General features: G+C 44.6%; 1 protein-coding gene across 2 annotated transcripts in view; it reads right to left on the bottom strand.

Moving 5' to 3' along the window:
* Window positions 1–9,009: 9,009 nt before the first annotated feature.
* Window positions 9,010–23,643, bottom strand: part of LOC111536966 (major histocompatibility complex class I-related gene protein) — a 34,278-nt gene continuing 19,644 nt past the window's right edge. For both annotated transcript variants that reach the window (XM_031935665.1, XM_023203514.2), the window contains exons 2-6: window positions 18,188–18,448; window positions 17,213–17,488; window positions 15,008–15,283; window positions 13,951–14,055; window positions 9,010–12,396 (exon numbers count right to left, since the gene is read on the bottom strand). In XM_031935665.1, coding sequence (XP_031791525.1) covers window positions 12,356–12,396; window positions 13,951–14,055; window positions 15,008–15,283; window positions 17,213–17,488; window positions 18,188–18,302 — 813 coding nt within the window. In that variant the 5' untranslated portion in view covers window positions 18,303–18,448 and the 3' untranslated portion in view covers window positions 9,010–12,355. The remainder of the gene's footprint in view (window positions 12,397–13,950; window positions 14,056–15,007; window positions 15,284–17,212; window positions 17,489–18,187; window positions 18,449–23,643) is intronic.

Below are 23,643 nucleotides of genomic sequence, written 5' to 3'. Positions count from 1 at the left end.
ATATTTTTTTTTTCTTTTTCTTTCTTTGAGACAGAGTTTTGCTCTTGTCGCCCAGGCTGGAGGGCAATGGTGCGATCTGGGCTCACTGTAACCTCCGCCTCCCGGGTTCAAGCAATTCTCCTGCCTCAGCTTCCCGAGTAGCTGGGATTACAGGAACCCATAACCACCCCCAGATAATTTTTGTATTTTTAGTAGATACAGGGTTTCGCCATGTTGGCCAGGCAGGTCTCAAACTTCTGACCTCTAGTGATCTGCCCACCTTGACCTCTCAAAGTGCTGGAATTACAGGCATGAGCCACTGTGCCCCCCCTAGAATCTTAAACCAGTGGAAATATCCCCCCAAACCCCCAAACAAATGATATTTAATGTTATGAGAGTGCCAAATTTTAATAGGACAAACTTTTCAGATTATTCCACTGTTAATGGGTCCACTTAAGTATTTTAATTTACAACTTACTGATTGCAAACTAAGTGCGATTTTTTTAAAAAGAGGTTTTAGGTAGCTGTAATAACAGACACAGATCGCTTTAACTGGTCAATTCTATTATTTGGCTAGTCTCTACGGAACATGCTATAGTAATTAGTTTAATGTATTTAGTTAAATCAGATAATTATAAATATCCTAACAAATGAGTAGGTGCATTGTCCTTCAATTAAAAAAAATTTACTAGCCAGGTGCGGTGGCTCACGCCTGTAATCCCAGCACTTTGGGAAGCCAAGGCAGATGGATCACCTGAGGTCGGGAGTTTGAGACCAGCCTGACCAGCATGGAGAAACCCCATCTCTACTAAAAGTACAAAATTACCTGGCCGTGGTGGTGTATGCTTGTAGTCCCAGCTACTTGGGAGGCTGAGGCAGGAGAATCGCTTGAACCCAGGAGGCAGAGTTTGCGGTGAGCCGAGATTGTGCCATTGTACTCCAGCCTAAGCAACAACAGCAAAACTCTGTCTCAAAAAAATAAATAAATAAATAATAAAATAAAATCAATTTACTTTGAAATAATTAGAGATTTGCAGGAAAGTGCAAAGATAACACAGAGAGGTTCCATGTACTGTTCACCAAGTTTCCTCCATGGTTATATCTTACATAATTATGGTACAATATCAAAACCAAGAAATTGATATGGTTCAATACATGTGTATAGTTCTGTGTCATTTTATCACGCATGTAGATCTGTATGACCACCACTGCAATCAGGATGCAGGACCATCCCATCACCACAAAGCTCTTTCTCATGCTACCCCTTTACAGTCTACTCATCCCCTCTGCCTAGCCATTCCTAACCCTGGCAACCACTAATCCATTTTTCATCTCTATAATTTTGTCATTTTGAGAATGTTATATGAATGGAATTATATGGTAGGTGACCCTTTTGAGACTGGCATTTTTTACTCAGCATGATACCCTTGAGATTCATCCAAATTGTTGCATGCATCAGTAGTTCATTCCTTCCTATTGCTGAGTAATATTCCATGGCATGGATGTACCATTGTTTAACAGTTCACTTATGAAGGGACATTTTGATTGTTTCTGGTTTGAGTCTATTACAAATAAAGCTGCTATGAGTATTCGTATACAGATTTTTATGAGGACGTAATTTTTCATTTCTCTAGGGTAAATGCCCAGGCATAAAATTGCTGGGTAAGTGTATATCAAGTTTTTAAAGAAATGGCCAAACTAATGGGTACAAAAAAACAAAAAGAATGAATAAGGAAACCATACTTGATAGCACAATAGGGTGACTATAGTCAACAATAACATAATTGTATATTTTTAAATACTCTAAAGAATGTAATTAGATTATAATTTAACGGATGAATGTTTGAGGAGATGGATACCCCATTCTCCATGATGTGCTTATTTCACAGTGCCTGCCTGTATCCAAACATCTCATCTACCCAATAAATACATACACAAAAACTATAAAAAGAAATGGCCAAACTGTTTTGAGTTTTTCCACATCCTCACCAGCATTTGGTATTATCACTTTTTTTTTGTTAAGAGAAGAGGTCTCTCTCTCCCTCTCCCTCCCCCACCCTCCACGCCCCAGGCTAGAGTGCCTCCCCCTGCAGCACAGGCTAGGGTGCGGTGGCACAAACACAGTTCACTTCCTCCTTGACCTCCTGGGCTCAAGTGATTCTCCAGCCTCAGCCTCCTGAGCAGCTGGGACTACAGGCAGGTTTCACCATGCCTAGCTAATTTTTTTTTTTTTTTTAAATAGAGTCAGAGCCTCACTGTGTTCCTTAGCCTGATTCTGAACTGCTGGACTGAAGTGATCCTCCCACCTGAGCCTACCAAAGTGCACGGATTGTAGGTGTGAGCCACCGCACCCAGCCTTCTTTTATTTTAGCTGTTCTTAGAGATATGCAGTGATAGCTCATTGTGATCTTAATTTGCATTTCCCTAATAACGAGTGATGTTGAACATTTATGTCCAGACATGAGGTTTATCACGAGTTTCAGGGTTTCTTTTGGCAAATCACTTTACTTACTCCAGCCTCAATTTTCTCATATGTTAAATGAGAAAATTGAACTATATGACGCTTAATGGGCCCTCCAGCTCTACAGTTCTGTGTGCCCATAGATCTACCCTGGGTAAGTTGTTTTTGCAAGGTGAGGGAGCTTATACTTTTTCCTTTATGTACCAGTATCTCCATACACCAAGAATCGACAAGTAGTGAATCTTATCCATGGGTTTCATTGACATTTCCATGAAATGTGTGGTAACTTGCTTCATTTGGCCCTTTAGGCCTTGTTCAGCCTTTAAGTCACATCATCAAAGTCGGAGGAAAAAGTTTCAAACTTTCATAAATTTATCAGGGTCTTTATTAATTTTTGATTCACTGAACAGATGTCTGAATTCCTTTGTTCCCAAGATTAAGTACAGAACATAGTGTCGACGAAAAGAATCTAACTCTGTAAAATATTTGAAGAGATTTATTCTGAGCCAAATGTGAGTGACCATGGCCCGGGAGGTCCTGAGAACATGTACGCAAGGTGGTCAAGGAGCAGCTTGGTTTTATATATTTGAGGGGGGCATGAGACATCAATCAAATGCATTTAAAAAATACATTGGTTTGGTCCAGAAAGATGGAACAACTCAAAGTGGGGGCTTCCAGGCTATAGGTAAATTCAAACATTTTCTGGTTGACAGTTGGTTGAGTTTGCCTAAAGACCTGGGATAGATAAAAAGGGAATGTTCAGGTTAAGATAAAGATTGTGGAGACCAGAGTTCTTTTGAAGTCTTACAGTGGCTGCCCTTAGAGACAAGAGGGCACAAATGTTTTCTATTAAGATCTTAGTTATCTCTTTAGGATTGGGAGGGTCTGGAAGAAAAAGATCTAGCTATGTTAATAGAGATTCTTTTTTTTTTTTTTTTTTTATTATACTTTAAGTTCTAGGGTACATGTGCATAACGTGCAGGTTACATATGTATACATGTGCCATGTTGGTGTGCTGCACCCATCAACTCGTCAGCACCCATCAATTCATCATTTATATCAGGTATAACTCCCCAATGCAATCCCTCCCCCCTCCCCCCTCCCCATGATAGGCCCCAGTGTGTGATGTTCCCCTTCCCGAGTCCAAGTGAGCTCATTGTTCAGTTCCCACCTATGAGTGAGAACATGCGGTGTTTGGTTTTCTCTTCTTGTGATAATTTGCTAAGAATGATGGTTTCCAGCTGCATCCATGTCTCTACAAAGGACGCAAACTCATCCTTTTTTATGGCTGCATAGTATTCCATGGTGTATATGTGCCACATTTTCTTAATCCAGTCTGTCACTGATGGACATTTGGGTTGATTCCAAGTCTTTGCTATTGTGAATAGTGCCGCAATAAACATACGTGTGCATGTGTCTTTGTAGTAGCATAATTTATAATCCTTTGGGTATATACCCAGTAGTGGGATGGCTGGGTCATATGGTACATCTAGTTCTAGATCCTTGAGGAATCGCCATACTGTTTTCCATAATGGTTGAACTAGTTTACAATCCCACCAACAGTGTAAAAGTGTTCCTATTTCTCCACATCCTCTCCAACACCTATTGTTTCCTGATTTTTTAATGATTGCCATTCTAACTGGTGTGAGATGGTATCTCATTGTGGTTTTGATTTGCATTTCTCTGATGGCCAGTGATGATGAGCATTTTTTCATGTGTCTGTTGGCTGTATGAATGTCTTCTTTTGCGAAATGTCTGTTCATATCCTTTCCCCACTTTTGGATGGGGTTGTTTGTTTTTTTCTTGTATATTTGTTTGAGTTCTTTGTAGATTCTGGAAATGAGCCCTTTGTCAGATGAGTAGATTGCAAAAATTTTCTCCCATTCTGTAGGTTGCCTGTTCACTCTGATGGTAGTTTCTTTTGCTGTGCAGAAGCTCTTTAGTTTAATGAGATCCCATTTGTCAATTTTGGCTTTTGCTGCCGTTGCTTTTGGTGTTTTAGACATGAAGTCCTTGCCCGTTTCTATGTCCTGAATGGTACTACCTAGATTTTCTTCTAGGGTTTTTATGGTATTAGGTCTAACATTTAAGTCTCTAATCCATCTTGAATTAATCTTCGTATAAGGAGTAAGGAAAGGATCCAGTTTCAGCTTTCTACTTATGGCTAGCCAATTTTCCCAGCACCATTTATTAAATAGGGAATCCTTTCCCCATTTCTTGTTTTTGTCAGGTTTGTCAAAGATCAGATGGTTGTAGATGTGTGGCATTATTTCTGAAGGCTCCGTTCTGTTCCATTGGTCTATATCTCTGTTTTGGTACCAGTACCATGCTGTTTTGGTTACTGTAGCCTTGTAGTATAGTTTGAAGTCAGGTAGCGTGACGCCTCCGGCTTTGTCCTTTTGACTTAGGATTGTCTTGGCAATACGGGCTCTTTTTTGGTTCCATATGAACTTTAAAGCAGTTTTTTTCCAATTCGGTGAAGAAACTCATTGGTAGCTTGATGGGGATGGCATTGAATCTATAAATTACCTTGGGCAGTATGGCCATTTTCACAATATTGATTCTGCCTATCCATGAGCATGGTATGTTCTTCCATTTGTTTGTGTCCTCTTTGATTTCACTGAGCAGTGGTTTGTAGTTCTCCTTGAAGAGGTCCTTTACATCCCTTGTAAGTTGGATTCCTAGGTATTTTATTCTCTTTGAAGCAATTGTGAATGGAAGTTCATTCCTGATTTGGCTCTCTGCTTGTCTGTTACTGGTGTATAAGAATGCTTGTGATTTTTGCACATTAATTTTGTATCCTGAGACTTTGCTGAAGTTGCTTATCAGCTTAAGAAGATTTTGGGCTGAGACGATGGGGTTTTCTAAATACACAATCATGTCATCTGCAAACAGGGACAAAGAGATTCTTTACAGATGCAAATTTCCCCTGACAAAGAACAGCTTTGCAGGACCATTTCAAAATATGGCAAAGAAACATATTTTGAGGTTTAAAATGTATATATATTTAAATTAATATCATTAATATTTAAATTATATTAAAATTGATATTCTATTTAAATTAATATTACTAATATTAAATATACTACATATTTTATATATATATATATATATATTTTTTTTTGAGATGGAATCTCACTCTGTCACCCAGGCTAGAGTGCAGTGGCGCAATCTTGGCTCATTGCAACCTCTACTCCTGCCGGGTTCAAGTGATTCTCCTGCCTCAGCCTCCCGAGTAGCTGGGATTACAGGCACACACCACTGTGCTCAGCTAATTTTTGTATTTTTAGTAGAGACGGGGTTTCACTATGTTGGCCAGGCTGGTCTTGAACTCCTGACCTCATTATCTGCCTGCCTCGGCCTCCCAAAGTGCTGGGATTACAGGCATGAGCCACCACGCCTGGCCAGGTTAAAATATTTTGATTTTCTTCTTTGTCTGGTAATGTTATGTCAGAGTCAAGTTGGAAAATAAATCATGATATGTAGGGTTAAATAAAACCATCTGATGATAATTTATGATTTGTAGGGCATGACTCCCCAGATCCCTTAGATAGGAATTTGGGCAAGATAAAAAAAATCAGTTTAGTCCTCAATAGTTTTAAGTGGATGACACCTCACAGTTTTGGTTAGGCATTGATGGAGTGAGCCTACTGTGTGCAGATAGGATAGTGCCCTGGGAAGAGCACACACTGTCTTGAGTCTGAATCATGCCTCTGCCACTTATTAACTATGTGACCTTGTCAAGAAATACAATTTATCTGAACTTCAACAAAATAATAATAATAATAATACCTGCTGCCGACGTTGTTATGAGGAATAGAAATAATATATGTGAAGTACCCAGTGCGTAGTAAGCACTCAATAAATGGTGGCTGTGATTATATGGGACATGGGGAGTAGTCCCTGGAGAATACGTAGAGGAAGACACATCCCAGATGCCACTTCCTGTGCAGTATGCTTGCACACACACATCTCATTTAATCCCCACGTTGACACTGGAAGACAGGTATTGACTAGCCCCAGTTTTTATAAATCTGAGGCTCAGAGAAGTTAAACAACTTAATATCACCCTGATACTAAGTGAAGGATGTAGAATTCACATTGTGCCCTTAAAGGGTTTATAGTCCAGCCAGGGAGATAAGCCATGCAGAAACAGATAAATACCAACACAGAATAGCTAAGTGTCAGTTGAGTGGCAGAGCTGAAAAGCACTTAGGAGTTTAGTAAGGGAATTATTTATCTGAGGATAGGCTATCAGGAACACAAAAGGAAACCAGAGGATTAGAAGTTCCTCTGTCTCGCTGAACATCTCTGAGTTCCTTGCTGTCGCCATCGCAACTGCCTATGGGTCCTCTTAGCCTAGCCCAGTGGCTGCAGGGAAGGAGGCAGTACTAGCCCTTCATCCTCCCCACATCCTTTGTTTCATGGCATGTTTATACTCAGGCCTTCCCATCTCACTTGGAAGTTTTATTCAACCTGTGTCTTCAGTATTACTATGAAAGCTCACTGTCAGAGCTGTATTTCTTTCTTTCTTTCTTTTTTTTTGAGACAGAGTTTCGCTCTTGTCGCCCAGGCTGGAGTGCAATGGTGCAATCTTGGCTCACTGCAACCTCTGCCTCCCAGGTTCAAGTGATTCTCCTGCCTCACCCTCCCAAGTAGCTGGGATTATAGGCACCAGCAACCACACCCAGCTATTTTTTTTGTAATTTTAGTACAGACAGGGTTTCACCATGTTGCCCAGGCTGGTCTCAAACTCCTGACCTCAAGTGATCCGCCAGCCTCAGCCTCCCAAAGTGCTGGGATTACAGGTGTTAGCTACCACGCCCCCAGCCAGAGTTGTATTTCTTCTCTTAGCAGAAAACCCAGGGACTGTTTTATAGAAATACATTCTAGATTACAATCTCTAGAATTATTTTCTGTGATGTGAGCTTGATTTTTCTATAAGCATATGTCTGGGCCATTTTTGTACTTGCTAATTTTCAGAACATCACTGTGCTCTGTTGCCTACAAAGTCTGGCTCGTAGGAGCAGCAGTTCATTTTGTCAATATGTGTATGTACTGAGTGCCTACTATGTGCCAGGCCTCATGGTGCATACATTTCATGAATGTTTGATTAACTAATGAAAGCCATAATAATTTGATTTAAATATCACTATTTGTGGCAGATTATTAATAAGGAACTGGGGTAAACAAAGTCTGTGACTTGAATGAAAAAATGGTGTATACTGTGTCACACAGAAAAAACGAATAATTCCTTGTGGTTGGGGACAGTCTTTAAAAATGTTATCATTAGGCCTAGAAACATGTCATCTTGTAGACTAATTTCAGTCTGTGAAGCTGTGCTAGTTTACAAATCTTTGAAATTTGATCTCAATTTCAGTTGCAAAGACCTAAATTGGATTAGAACAGCTTGCCTGTCTTCTTCAGGGATCCTGAGGGACCAGTGACCATTCAGTCTTTTAACAGTAAGGTGGAGGGTAGCCCATGTGCTCAGCCTTGGTGGGTTACATCTGGTTTGGAAACTTCCTGTTGTGTGTAACACACAGACTGTGCATCCGTAGCTGTTTTGTGAGTAATATGCAGAGTGTATGTGTTGGGTATTTTAAAGTACATGAGAGGGTTGTATTTCAGCAGCTGATGGGATGCCAAATGTTTGACTTTTTATTATTCCAGCCCTTCAGATTTCCCCAGAATTGTCACCTTCTAGAGCGTGTGTCTTCCCAGTGCCTTCCAGGAATTCTCTATTTATGCCACCGCCGTGTTGCTCAGAAAACAACAGAGCTTTCAGTCAGTTCAGGTAACCTTAGAATCTGCGCTGATGCTTCAGAAAGGAAGAAAGGCCGGGACAGCTTCGGCTTGGGTGGCAGTCTCATTTCTCCCTTGGTTTCACTTCCTTTTCCATTCTGGTGGCTTCCCATTTCACCCCGTAGCCTCCTCTCAGAGGCTGTTTGCCCCATTCCCCCCATCCCTGGATTGTTCCCCCAGTTGTTCCCACTCTCTGGTCCATTTGTGTCCTCAGAAGTCTGGTTGCTGTCACTGCACCTGCCTCAGATCCAGTGTCACCTCACCAGGGCTTCAGCCAGCCTGGCCTTCCAGCTGCCACCCAGCAGCTCAGCTTAGCAACTCAGAACCTTCTGGCCCAGACCTTCATACCCAACTCCCGCCCAGGGGCAAATGCAGAAGCCTCTGCTGGTGCAGCCAACATGGGAGTGGGGGCAAGGGGAAGAGGAAAAGCAACAGCTCAGGGTGTGGTAAGAGTGTTCAAGGTGCTTCTCAGCTCAGGGCATTGGTAAGAGTGGGTGGAATTTACATGTTAAGAACTTTCATTAACCAAATACCCAAATGGTGACGGTAAAGCAAATTCGGACTAGTTATGTTTCTGGAAGGTTTCAGATATTTGGGCCCCCAAGATGGCTGAGAACTCATTTCTCAGCACCTCTTCTTGTAGCCTTCAAGAAAAACAGTGCCTCCTATAAGAACCTCTGAATTCTATCTTTGTCTTTAATATATATGCTTGGATGGGGTGGGGGTATTAATGGAATGTTTCAGATCACTAATCTCACAGGCAATGCAATGACAAGATAAAGTTTATTAGATAAAGAATGTTAATACAGCTGAAACCTTTGAAGAATTCAGACCCGTTCTCGGATCATTCATCCTGAGCACCTGGAATGTTATATGATCCTGAATCGGATATTTCCCCTCTATGACTTCAGCTGTAAGATGACACTGTTCTTTTGTACCAGTACATGAAGACTAGCTAATTAAAATACTGTACTAGTTCATTCAAAAAGTATTTACTGAGTTGCTACTACATACAAGGGATCATGCAAACAGACTGTGCAGTATTACACAAAATTTTAAAATTAGATTTCCATAAATAAACACCATGATAGGATTATGTAACATCTTTCAGGGAATTTTAACCGTTTGGATATACTGATATACTACACAGTGGTTCTGGCTCTACCAGTCTAAATGAATTGACTTGTTTTTCTTTCCACCATCACTCCTCCCTGTCAATTCAATTCATTCATTCTGGTGTGCAGCCTGTTTCTATTTATTTTCTATTGGTATGACCAGAAATGCCATGTAAGCTTATGCCCTGCACAAGGATAGATACCCCACTGGGGAACAAATGGGACCAAAATCCACTCTGTGTTCTGCTGGCCAAGCCGGGTGACCTGGCCTGGGCTGCGTCCTCCCAGAAGAAGGATTCATTTTCCCAGTTTGCACACATGTGCTATTTGTGGGTTAGCTGAGGCCCTGCTCACATCTTCAGTTGGTTCACAAACCAGAAACAGAATAAATGGCCAGAGATTAGTGTTGTAATCAAACTAGATTTATAATCAAGGCACGCTGAGTGGCATTATGGGTTTTATCCTGCTGCATGGCAAGGCGTTCATGCATGGGCTGTGCTCAGTGTCCTTTTTACTCAGCCATGCCAGCCATGGGGAAGCAGAAGGGGAGCTTGTTGGAGAAGGCGGCCTCAGTGAGAGCCTTGGTGCATTCCCCTGAAGCCACAGTTTGGGACTTCTCCCTCAGCAGGGGTCCCCACAGTCTGAGTGTTTCCAGAAATCTTATATCCAGGGGACCCCAAATCTTCTGTCTAGACCCCGGGATCTGAACTCATATTTAACTACTGAAAGGCATCAGGATCGCCCCTCTGGTTGAACTTGACCTTCTTACTGAGAACCAGCCAGGCAGGCATCAGAAACCTCAGGCTCCAGAGGAGAAGCTCGTGGGCAAATAGATCACGAGCAACTGCTTTCACCATCAGGGATGAAAGTTGAAGGCCAAGAACACTTCCTTGTCCTGTGGTGCAGGGGTTGGGATGGAGGGGCGGGTCTTATAAATGGAAGAGAACTAAGTGTTGGGATTTAAAGGCAGGACATTTGCCCCCTGCCCCCAAATGCCCCCAAACCCTCCAAAATTCCACAGATTCCCTTGGCTTAACTCCTCTCACAGAGGTAAGCTAAGGTAGTCAGTCTCATAGTAGTTGTGGTGAATTCGTTTAATGATCTTGGTTTCCTAACGGCTAGATAATCCAGTGGAGCCAAAAAGTTTTGGTGGATTGAGGGAATCTAAGAGGTTGGGTAGAGATGTGTTAGGAGTTGAATTGTTTGCCCCCCAAAAATTCATGAAGTTGTAACCCCCAGTACCTCAGAATGTGGCCTTCTTTGGAAATAGGGTTGTTGCAGATGTAATTTGTGAAGGTGAGGTCATCCTGCAGTAGTAGGGTGGGCCCCTAATCCAGTATGACTGATGGCCTCATGAAAAAAGGAAATTTGGACACAAAGTCATTCATGCAGGAAGAACACCAAATGAAGACTAGAGTTATGCAACCAGAAGGCAAGGAACAACCAGAAGACAGGAGGGAAGCCTGGAACAGATCCTTTCCCAGTCCCTTTAGAGAGAGCACAGTTCTGCCAACATTTCATTTTGAACTTCTGGCCTCCAGAACTGTGAGACAATACATTTCTGTTGTTCCAAGCCACCCAGTTTTTGTGGTACTTTTAAATGACTACCCTTGGAAACCAGTACAAGGTGGAATGGGGAGACGATGGAGAGCATGACATTGTGACATGTTGCATCTTTCCCAAAATGGCCACAATGATATCTCCCATCTACATGCTCTTCTTACAATGTAACTCTGACAATCATCCTATTGAGTGTTGGGTTCTATACACCCTCTTTTTCAACCTGAGCAGGATTTTATGACTTCCTTGAGCCATGAGTTATTGCAAAAATGACACTTTGTGACTTCAAATATTAGATTATATAAATGCTATGTACTCTGTGATCTCTTGGGATACTCATTCTGAGGGAAGTTAGCCACCATGTTGTGAGGAAGCCCAACTAACCCACACAGACAGATCATATGGAGACTTCCTGAGACTACATGGAGGAGAGGTAGGAGATGCCTGGCCACCACCCCTGGCTGCCCCATTTCTGTTCCAGCCACCACTTGCCTCCAACTCCATGAGAAGTCAGAACTGCCTACCCAGGCCATACCCAAATTCCTGACCTCGTGATCTGCCTGCCTTGGCCTCTCAAAGTGTTGGGATTACAGGCGTAAGCCACTGCACCCAGCCATACCGTTATTTTTACACTAAAATAGTGCAGCTGGGTCCAGGTCTCTGTAGTTCCACTGGAAGTGATGATATGTCTGATAATTATTTCTCTTAATTTTCCACAAAAGAAAAAAAGGGTGAGACTACCTCCATAGATCCAATCAGGCAGATTACCAAGATTCCAAGCTCCCAGGCAGGGTTGCTGTTAACAGCAGGGGACTCTGGCTTTCTCTCAGGCCAGAAAATGTATAATAATAATCAGTCCATTCCCAGGCCATTGTAGAAACCTGCTGGCTACTCTCATGGGGTGATCCAATCCTACCTGCAGGGTCACAGTCATGGTGCCCATGATATTCAAAGCTCTGGTACAATAATGTTCCCATGAAAGAAGATGAATGAGAAAGGCCATTTTATGAGGTATTGAGGTTCCCTTCACATGGTGTTCAGGTGGAGGCTGGAGGCTCAAGTCCAAGGCATTGCAGAAGACAGTTCCTGCTCTGGATGAAAAGATTCCTTCCTGCTCTGAGAATCTCCAACTAGTTGCAAATCATCATTGACAAATGGAATGTAGGGAAGTGTTGTGTCATCAGACAAGCTGTATTTAAAGTCAACTGTGATAAAACAGTCCATCAAAAGAGGCTGAAATCTGACAGTCTTTTTGGAGCCAAAGAACAAAGAACATTTTGTGGCTCCTATGTTGCTGCCATAAATGCTCAATCCCATTACCCTCATGTATGTTGTGGGTGTGGTCAGGAGCTTCAAGCACTGGGTTTGAGTCTATGGGGGACAGAGGAGAACATGGCTCCTACAGGAAGGAAAACTGGAAAAGAGGGATCTGCAATCATCGATCTGGTGTCGGAAGGTACATGGCTCCATTTTGCTCTGAAAAGAAAGAGGTTTTTAGGCAGATTACAAGAATGTTTCCTCACAGCTCAAAAATAAAGTATGCAGTGTTCAGCAAAATCTGAGAAACAGGCATCGACAGTTTTAGCCTGTTTTGTCAAGATTCTCTTAGTACTTGACAAACTTTAGCTCAAATTTGTAAACTCTGTAAGATAAAAAGCAGGAACTCACAGTCTGTATAATTATTGAGAGAGAGATGTCATTGTAAAAAAAATTTTGTTTGTTTCACTATCATTTATTGGATGAGGATTAGTGCTGTACTTTACCTATAAAGAAAACACTAATGACCCATTAACTCTCTGAGCTGATTTTCTTTTCTTTTCTTTTTCTTTTTTTTTTTTTTTTTTTTTTTTTTTGAGACGGAGTCTCACTCTTGTTGCCCAGGCCGGAGTGCAATGGAGCGATCTTTGCTCACTGCAACCTCCGCCCCCTGGGTTCAAGCGATTCTCCTCTCAGCCTCCTGAGTAGCTGAGATTACAGGCATGTGCCACCACGCCCAGCTAATTTTTTTAAAAAAATATTTTCAATAGAGGCAGGGTTTCTCCATGTTGGCCAGGCTGATTTCAAACTCCTGACCTCAAGTGATCTGCCTGCCTCAGCCTCCCAAAGTGCTGGGATTACAAGTTGTGAGTCACCATGCCCAGCCTCTGAGCTGATTTTCTAGTAAAGGGGTTGGTTTTACTTTGATCTAACAACATGCTTTTGTACAGTTATCACCTGAATTGGAGTTGAGGTCTATGTCTATGAAGGAAAACCAACCTTCTGGTCCACTTTGGGTTCAAAGCATAGTCTCATCAGTACTATCCTGTGATCAATTTGAGCAATTAGTGAAGCCAGAGGCAGGAGATAACCTTACCAGGCTCTGTTGTAAGCTCTATGACAACATGGATCCTGTCTGTCTTGTTCATTGTCATATTCCAACAACCAGTACAGTGCCTGGAGCACAGTAGGTCAATAATGTATACTTATTGAATGTTATTCCACATTATCAAGAGCCTATATATCTCCTACTTCTCCTCCTCTTTTCCTTACTCTAAGTCCCATTCTCTGAAGGTATCTACTCTTACACATTTAATGTTTTGAAAGATGAATTTACAAGGAAAAGGACTTTCACATGCTTGGGATGAAAGAATGGTGGTCAAAATGGGAAAACTGACTGAAGTCTTGAAACAAAGGGCACTGCCTCAGAAGTCAATAGTAATTAATAATAAAAAGATGGTTTGGAAAAAGACAAATCAGGATCCCCATATCTTCTCTGACCCAACTTCTAGGGGGCAGTTCCCCTGGACAGATGTTGTACTATTTTGTTGATGTCAGGCATCACCTATGAAAAGAGACCACTCTCCCTGCAAGCTTTATCCATGCTTTGTGTCCCCTACATGGTGGGAGGGTTGTCCCAGATCCTTCTGTGATCCCAGCCTGAGAGCCAAGCCATTTCTGAATGGAGCATGGAGCAGCAGGTGCAGAAAATAAAACTCTGGAGAGACGCAGGAGAGTCTGCAGTCCCCTGCGTCCCTTCCATGTGCCTCTCACCTCGGGGCCTTCTTCTCCAGACTAGAACACCAACTCCAACCAGCACAATGACAAGGATAATGGACCCAGAGACAGCTTTCATTACGAGAGGGATAGTTTCTGATTCTGAAAGCAAGCAAATAAGAAAAAATTCACAAGTCCCTTCTGTGTTAACTTTCTGGGACTTTTGTCCCTGTGATCATCAGGAAACCCAACACCATTTTCCTTACTGTTGCTGCTCACTCATCAATCTGACTGCTAATGGAATATGTGCTTGTGTTCTCTTGTGTTAATTTTTTTTTTTTTTTTTTTTGAGACAGGGTCTCACTCTGTCGTCCAGGTGGAAGTGCAGTGGTGCCATTATAGCTCACTGCAGCCTCGACCTCCTGGGCTCAAGCGATCCTCCCACCTTAGCCTCCTGAGTAGCTGGGACTACAGGTGCATGCCATCATGCCCAGGAGTGAGCCACTGTGCCTGGATTGTGTTTGATTTTTTTTTTTTTTTTTTTTTTTTTTTTGAGATGGAGTCTCACTCCCTTCGCACAGGCTGGAGTACAGTAGTGCAATCTCGGCTCACTGCAATCTCCACCTCCGAGGTTCAAGCAATTCTCCTGCCTCAGCCTCCTGAGTAGCTGGGATTACAGGTGTGCACCACCACGCCTGATTAATTTTTGTATTTTTAGTAAAGATGGGGTTTCACCATGTTGGCCAGGCTGGTCTCAAACTCCTGACCTAAAGTGATCCACCTGCCTCAGCCTCCCAAAGTGCTGGGATCACAGGTGTGAGCCACTGCGCCCGTTCGTGTTTAATTTTTAAATCTTTAATTTGTAATGTGGTAAACAGCAATAGATATAACTCACATCAACAAAAGCTCTTTGGGGTCCTCAATAATTTTTTTAATAGTGTGAAGGCGTCCTGGTTCCAAAAAGTGTGAGAACCACTTATTTAAAAGACCCATTCTAAGGCACACTGGGTGAGGCAGTGATCTATCCTCCCCTCCCCTCCCTGGCAGGGAGCATGGCTTCCTGCTCACCCCTTTCCCTAGGCTCTCCCCAGACAGCCACGATCCCCGTCCTTACCCTGGGGAACCTGAAGAACCATATGGACACCGCAGTGCTCCACATGGCAGGAGTAAATGTTGCTGCTCTTAGGATCAAGCTCAACTGATGCCCACGTCTGATAGGTTCCATCCCCACTGGGAAGAATGTCTCCATAATCCATTTCTTGGACAATTTCTTCCCCATTTTTCATCCATGTCATGTAAATTTCTGGGGGGTAAAAGCCATGAGCTTTGCAGAAGAGAGTTGTAACCCCTGGGAAAGTTTCTCTGCGATTCACTCTGACCAGTGGGGGCTCTAGGAAAAAGAAGCTAAAGTTAAATCAAAGTGCCTTACGTACTAAGCGTATAATATTAGAACTTGGCAACTGGCTTTCCTAATTTTTCTTTATTGCAGAAAACTTCTAAAGCTAAGAATGACCCAGAACTCAGGTTCATCAACAACAAACTTATTTATGTGTACCTGCCACAATAGCAAGGCGACAGGTAGTGAAGAATGTGGAGTTGGGCCATGCTCCATCCTCTAAGGGGGGAAAGGCATACAGCTTTGACTGTTTGGAAAGTGTGCTGGGGTTGTTTACTAGTAACCTTTGAAATACCTTTATGTGTCAAGGAAAACTGACCCACAAAACGTGTAAGTGACTGTTCCCTATAAGTCAGTCAGTAATGGACTGGAGATTAGAACTCCTTCTTCTCAGCTCTGTGTTTAGTGCAGGTAAATAACACAGCCATCCCTACTCAGTTTTGGCTCCGAATTGCCTTGTGTACTTGGGCTGGCATTTTGATGACTTCCATCAGGCACAAACATATGTGTAGATCGTGCCATGGTTGTGCCTTCAAAGACACTGATATCATAGAAGGGCTCCAGCAGTGACACCAAAGAAGTATCCACGTTCTTTGCTTCCTGGTGACTACTCTGTTTGTTTTCCGTACAGTCCTGTCCTTAATGTTTCTTGCTGAAATTGGGTCATGCAGCCATACTGAGACCAAAGACACTATCTGCGGGGACTGCTTCCCGCTCATCTCTGACTTGCCTCCTGCCTCCCTTATCATCGGCCAATCCAACATAGAGAAGAGCCTTTACTTCAACAATGCTTTCCTTGTCTCTTTACCAAGGCATGATATTTGGTAGCAGAAGAAGGCTTTCCAACATTAAAAGTAAAATAAATGCTACTAGGAGGGACTGTGCTTTTTGACAGGGCCTGTAAGAAATGAATCCAATATCCTTTTCTAGGAGTGCTTTTTCTTTTTTTGTTTGTTTTTTTAGGAATGTGTTTTGACCAAAAGCTTGAAAATCCATTAGGACACTGAATGTAGATAGAGGCCGGGAGAGGGGAGCTTCCCATACTCTTCCCACACACATTTTGTCTAGGAGTTTCCTGGAGTGTCATACAGACATGATTAATTTTGAATAACAAGATCATACATGAAAAGTTCTGTATGAACTAAAAGTTGACCAACTGAATCATATCTTCAAGGTATAAGAGGAACTCTTCGCTGAAAGGAATCTTATCATTAGTACTTTTTTTTTTTTTTTTTTAAATAGCATCTTGCTCTGTGACCTAGGCTGATCATGATCATGGCTCACTGCAGCCTTGACCTTCCAGGCTCAAGAGATCCTCCCACCTCAGCCTCCTGAGTATCTGGGACTACAGGCATGTGCCCCATGCTCAGTCTTTTTTTTTTTTTTTAATAGAGATTGGGTCTCACAATGTTACCCAGGCCAGTCTTAAACTCCTGGCCTCAAGCAATCCTCCTGCCTCAGCCTCCCAAAGTGCTAGGATTGCAGGCGTGAGCCACCATGCCCAACCTCATTAATCCTTTAGTAAAGCAGAGACCCTCTGTTTGTCTTGGTAAATCCAGATTTTTACTCCTACTGGTGGTGTGTGAGCCCTTTGTTAACTAAACAGTTTGTAAGACTTGCTCTATCGCCTAAAGAATTTCCCAGCTTATCATTGATGGAAGAATTTGCCTCAATAGACCCCCCAAAACAAGGTGCCCTTGGAGGTATTCCACTCTGTCAAGACAAGGGGAACTGTCAAATCTTGTCAACATGCCGCTCAAAAGTAACCAGGGAAAGTTCTCATGGGGGCTCTAGCCAATATCACAATAGGCCAACTAAAGACATGGCTTTCAGGATACAGTGGATATAACCTAGATTAAAAGAGTTACGTATGGAAACAGTTGTTCAGGCAATGTGGGAGTGAGGCCTTCTCTTTCTCTTTACCTGTTCTTTGTAGGGTGTCGTTCCCATACTCCAGGAATCTCTTTAGCCAGGCAATACATTCTTTTTCCAGCCAATTCTTTTGATATTGCAACTCATGCTGATTGGCCTCCCATGCCCGCTTGACGGTGTGAGCCACATTATCTACAGCCAGCCAGGAGAGGCTGTCTTTATTGAAGATCAGGAAATCCTGCCCGTCATATGCATACTGCAGAAATCCTGTGGTGCTTCCATCCTCCAGCAGCTCACAGCCAATCATTCTCTGGTAAGTGTGAGACCCTGGAACACACATGCAAGCCCAGAGGGGTCCACACAGGGACAGAGGTGGACTCTCAAGTGCTGGGAGTGGGAGCATGGCTGGAAGCATCCTCTGGTCTACAGTATGTCACCCTCCAGGCCTACCGTGGCATCACTGAGTCCCCAGGAGGTCCCTCTTATGGAAGCCCACCTGACAGCAGGTATCTGTGAAGTACATGCTGCCTGTCAAAGGAGTGTGCTAATTCCCACCTTGGGGAATTATCCTGTAATGGGAATGACTGATAAGCTTTGGGGCTATTCTGAGTGCAGTGAAGGAGGGAGAGAGATAGAGGAGCCAGAAATACCCCTGGGAAAGTTACTGTCATTACGCATAAGCAAGTCACTAGGCCTGGCTACCAGGAAGTGAGATACAAAATGGGCAAATTTAGAATGGGAAAGGAGATGCATATCAGAAGCCTGAGTGGAAATGGGATGTGGACACGGATACAGAGATGGGGAAGAGTGGGTGGGACAAATGACAGACTGCTCCTGGCGGAGAGAGGGACAGTTCAGAAGATGCACAGGCAGATGGGAGTCCCTAAACTCCACCAACTGGATTTCCCAGGTTTTGCCAAAAGCCACAGCAGGTGCAATTCAGCATCCGCTCATTGGAGGTCAGCCCAGGGCCCTCTGCGGGGTGGGGTGGGGTGGGGGAAGCGTCCATCTCTGCCACATGCACACCTGAGTGATTGTAGCGCCTCTGCAGGCGCTTCAGTTCCACCTTGAATGTCTGCTGCCAGCCCCTCAGCAGCTGAGTGTACCTCTCCCAGTGATCAGGCGCGAGGTTCTCTGCCATCCATGGGGCCCGCGGCTCCTTCTGCCGAGTGATACTGTCATATGTGGTGATAGGCTGCGAGTCCACATACCCAACTGAAATAAATTCAGGGACCCCACGGCCAGGATCCGAAACGCCCAGGCGAAAATATCTCAGAGAGTGCGTCCCTGGGAAGGAGGCAAAGAAGGAAGACATGTAGGGTCCCAGACTCTCCAGATCCTTCAACTGCATTCATTTAGCCCCACACGAGTGCTCCCTACTCAGCTGTACCCAGGCCTCCAGGCCCCAGCTGCCGTTTCGGCTTACAGAACCACAGAACCCAGGAACCAGGGCCTGGACAAGACTAGAGCTCCAGCCCAGTGACTTGGAGCCTTTCTTGTTCAGGTTTGCAAATGCAGGATGGAATTTTATAGGTAATCTCAACTTGTAGACAAAATACAGAGTGCTGCTCTGGTTGTAGGGGAAGGGGGAAGAACACTCACTGGGGATACAGGGGGAGCTGTCCCTGCAGGAGCCCTCGAGAACCCTGAAGGCTTGAAAACCCTGATCACGCAGACCTCTTCTTTTACCGAAGAAGCCTCTGATGAACAAATGAGGACCCCCACTCCACCTGTGTGTGTGCACATGTGGGTGTATACACACAGGCACACAAACACATGCATGCATACACCAGGTCACTCAGAAACAGAACTCTCCTATGGACTCTGGGTTCCTGAGAATGTTTTATTTTTATTTATGTATTTTTTTTGAGACGGAGTCTTGCTCTGTCGCTCAGGCTGGAGTGCAATGGCACGATCTCTGCTCACCGCAACCTCCGCCTCCTGGGTTCAAGTGATTATCCTGCTTCAGCCTCCCAGGTAGCTGAGTTTACAGGCACATACCACCACGCCTGGCTAATTTTTTGTAGTTTTAGTAGAGACGGTGTTTCATCATGTTGGCCAGGCTGGTCTCGAACTCCTGACCTCATGATCCGCCAACCTTGGCCTCCCAAAGTTCTGGGATTATAGGCATGAGCCACCGTGCCCAGTCGAAATTTATTTAGTTACTTAATTTAATTTATTTATGTTTTTGAGACAGAGTCACGCTCTGTCGCCCCGGCTGGAGTACAGTGGTGCAGTCTCAGCTCACTGCAACCTCTGCCTACCGGGTTGAAGCAATTCTCTGCCCCAGCCTCCGGAGTAGCTAGGATAACAGGCACTCACCACCATGCCCAGCTAATTTTTTTGTATTTTTAGTAGAGACGGGGTTTCAACATCTTGGCCAGGCTGGTCTTGAACTCCTGACCTCGTGATCCACCCACCTCGGCCTCCCAAAGTGCTGGGATTACAAGCGTGAGCCACCACGCCTGGCCTATTTATTTTATTTACTTTTTATTTATTTTTTATTTTTTTGAGACAGAATCTCACTCTGTCGCCCAGGCTGGAGTGCAGTGGTGTGATCTCAGCTCACTACTCACTACAACCTCTGCCTCCCAGGTTCAAGTGATTCTCCTGCCTCAGCCTCCTGAGTAGCTGGGACTACAGTCACGTGCCACCATGCCCATCTAATTTTTGTATATTTTTAAAGTAGAGATGGGGTTTCACCATATCGACCAGGCTGGTCTCAAACTCCTGACCTCGTGATCCACCCTCCTTGGCCTCCCAAAGTGCTGGGATTACAGGTGTGAGCCACCGCGCCCAGCCTATTTATTTATTTGAGACAGAGTCTCACTCTGTAGCCCAGGTTGGAGTGCAGTGGCGTGATCTTGGCTCACTGCAACCTCTGCCTCCTGGGTTCAAGTGTTTCTCCTGCCTCAGCCTACTGAGTAGCTGGGATTACAGGTACGCACCACCATGCCCAGCTAATTTTTGTAGTTTTAGTAAAAACGGGGTTTACCATGTTGGTCAGGCTGGTCTCGAGCTCCTGACCTCATGATCTGCCCACCTCGGCCTCCCAAAGTGCTGGGATTACAGGCGTGAACCACTGTGGCCAGCCGAATTTTTTTTTTTTTTTTTTAAGCACAGTGCTTTTCCTATTATGTCAAACCACCTCTGTTAACCATTTTCTCATTCTTTTTCCACTTTTTCTTCTTACTAGTTACAAGGATTGTAATAAGGGTTAAAAAGTAAACCAAAATGAAATAAAACTGCTCGGCCCTCTCTGCTGCTGCCACACCGAACTCCTCTCAGCTTGTCCAAGAAGCTTAGGGCCTGACAAAGTGGTTTCAAGGTAGCATTATGGGTGGTGTTATGGGATCCAAGCTGGTGTGGGCCTTCAGGAGAGACTTCCAGAGAAGGTGATGTCTTAGGGAGGTCTCAGGGACAGGTAGGAGGTGACTAGGCAGAGGGGCTGGGAGGGGATACAGGAGGGAGGTCAGGGGGAGCAGGGCAGAGACCACATGTGCAAGCAGGAGGCACGAGAAGGCAGGGCGTGCATGGGAACCAGACGGCCTGGGAAGGCTGGAGCACAGTGTCAGGCGTCATGGGGAGAGGCAATGCCTGGGAGGTGGAGCCCCGGCTAAGAAAGCTAAGCACCCTATGCCACGCACGAAAGCTGGCAAATAGAAGGCATGCAGCCGCAATGGCTTTCTTCCCTACTCTGCCTGCTGGTATCTGCAGATGCCCATGTCCAAGCCTTTTGTCCCCTTATCTCCTGCTATTCTAACCCATCTAAATCCTTCCCAGTCCTCAAAACCCATCTCCAAAAATATTTCCGGATCATCCCTAAAATTTCACGGCTGAGTCGAGATGACAGATGGAGGCTCACATACCAGAGATCCAGATATTTAAAAGGAATAAATCAATCTAACAAACTGTGAAATATGTTCTAATCCCCCCACCTTGAGAGACTGCCCTTTGTATGGCTTTGAAGGCCAAGTTCAAATTAAAAAATCTCACGCTGTGTGAAATTCTGGGCCTGAATGGGGCAGCACAGAGAAAGCTGGTTTCTCCCTCCAGTCCCCAGCCCTCAGCCTGTGACTCATCTCTTCTTCTTCCTGTTTCTTGCTCCTTCCAGCACTGCCAAGGGCCTCCCACAATTAAACACCTCTACTTTTTTATTCAGGCTCAGGCCACAAACTGCCTCTTGTCTGAACTTGTCCTGGGCTTAAGTGATCCTCCCACCTCTTGGCCACCCCTCGGGCCTAGCAGGGCCCTCAAGGGCAGCCAGTCCACCCTTAGGAGGATGGGCCAAGTGAGAGTTTGTTGTGTAAACCTCATCAGCTCTGAGTTAGCTGAGTGGGGAACTCCAGGTTCCTGGGTGCCTGGAGTCTGGTCTAGAGTGGAGGGGCCCAGACACAGGGTGACCACCTCCCCTCAGCCTCACGCATTCCTCGCTCTGTGGGGAGGGATGTGGGTAGTAGAGGGCCAGAGTGGGGCTCTCTGAATGTGGGGCCATATCCGCGGGCTTCTCTTGCCTGTGTCTAACAGCTGTACTACACAACACTTCCCCAAAGTCTTTCCAGATTGCTCAACCTGCTGCTGCCATCACCTTCAGGACCTCCCCTACATTCGGATCTTCTAACACGGCCCTTGCCACTATAGAGAATCTTGCAAGGGTGAATACCACTTAATGATATTCATTCCTTCCTCCTCATTTATAAGCACATCGTTAAGAAAAAAGATCAGGCCGGGCACAGTGGCTCATGCCTGTAATCGCAGCATTTTGGGAGGCTGAGGCGGGCGGATCACGAGGTCAGGAGATCGAGACCATCCTGGCTAACACGGTGAAACCCCATCTCTACTAAAAATACAAAAAATTAGCCGGGCGTTGTGGCGGGCACCTGTAGTCCCAACTACTCGAGAGGCTGAGGCAGGAGAATGGCGTGAACCCGGGAGGCAGAGCTTGCAGTGAGCCGAGATCGTGCCACTGCACTCCAGCCTGGACAACAGAGAGAGACTCCATCTCAAAAAAAAAGAAAAAAGATCAGACGACAACAACAACAACAACAACAACAACAAAAATCAGCTCACAAAATAGTTGGGTTAGCTTCTGTGCAAGCAAGTTGGTTTATATTTTTCTTCTCTCTAAAACTGCTTATGAAATAACTCATAATGTGCAGGTTATCTTTTAGAATTGACCACCCCAAGGTCAGGGTACCCTTACCTTGCCTACTAAGTGAAACAGGAGGCTCTGAGAGGTGTCTCCCAGAGCAACTGATTGTTCTAGTTATTGTATGTGTGTGCGTATGTGTGTGTGTGTGTGTGTGTGTGAGAGAGAGACAGGGTTTTGCTCTGTTGCCCAAGCTGGAGTGCAGCGGCATGATCACAGCTCACTGGAGCCTTGAATTCCTGGGCTGAAGTGGTCCTCTCACCTCAGCCTCCTGAGTAGCTAGGACTACAAGCACATGTCACCACTTTTTAATAGAGATAGGGTCTATGTTGCCCAGGCTGGTCTCAAATTCCTGGCCTTAAGTGATCCTCCCACTTTGGCCTCCCAAAGTGCTGGCATTAGAGACATGAGCCACCACGCCCAGCAATTGATTGTACCTGTTCTGTAAAATCATTGTTAGCACTTCTTTCCCCCTATTCCTGGAGCTGGGGTGTAGCAGTTTGGTAGGGTTCAGAGTAAGTATCCCCAGCCCATGGGCTCCTCCCTTGCAGGAGTTATCCTGCATGTCAGCTACAATACTGAACGGGATGGAGGCTGGCCTCCCACAGGCTGGGGCAGCATAAGGTCCCATTGTCCCTCTGTATTGCTTTGGCCTTTTACTTCCCTCTTCCCTTCCTGTGGTGGGTAGGGGCTTGGGTTGGGAGGGAAGACAGTGGAAGCCTCTGGGGTGGTCACGAGAGCCTCTTCATAAAAGTGTTGGTTCTTATGCAAACAAGAACCAGAGATTGCATCAGAGCATGAGTTCTGTCGTAAAACCAATAGCTACCAGATTCTGCCTTCTGTTTCCCTCTGCTTACTACCTTCTATCTGCTTCTCAATCTTAAAGCACTTAAGAACAGGGACTTAGCTTTTTTCCTTTGTATTTCTTGCAAAGCTTAGCACAGGGAGCTTGGCACATGGTAGTAGCTTGGTAAATATTTGGTGAATTAAATTGTTGGTGAAACACTTTATTTCTGTGGTTTGGAATAATGAAATATGCTGAAATGAATATGAATCTATTTAACCTGGATCTTTTTTGAGACATAGTCTCGCTCTGTTGCCCAGGCTGGAGTGCAGTGGCATGATCTCGGCTCACTGCAACCTCTGCCTCCCTGGTTCAAGCAATTTCCCCTGCCCCAGCCTCCCAAGTAGCTGGGATTACAGGTGCCCACCATCATGCCTGGTTAATTTTTGTATATTTTTTAGTATAGACGGAGTTTTGCCATGTTGGTCAGGCTGGTCTTGAACTCCTGACCTCAGGTGATCTACCTGCCTTGGTCTCCCAAAGTGCTGG

Source organism: Piliocolobus tephrosceles, chromosome 1, assembly GCF_002776525.5.
Source record: "Piliocolobus tephrosceles isolate RC106 chromosome 1, ASM277652v3, whole genome shotgun sequence".
Taxonomy (NCBI): Eukaryota; Metazoa; Chordata; class Mammalia; order Primates; family Cercopithecidae; genus Piliocolobus; species Piliocolobus tephrosceles.
The sequence above is the reverse complement of the archived record's forward strand: the minus strand, read 5'-3'. Positions and strand labels throughout refer to the sequence as shown.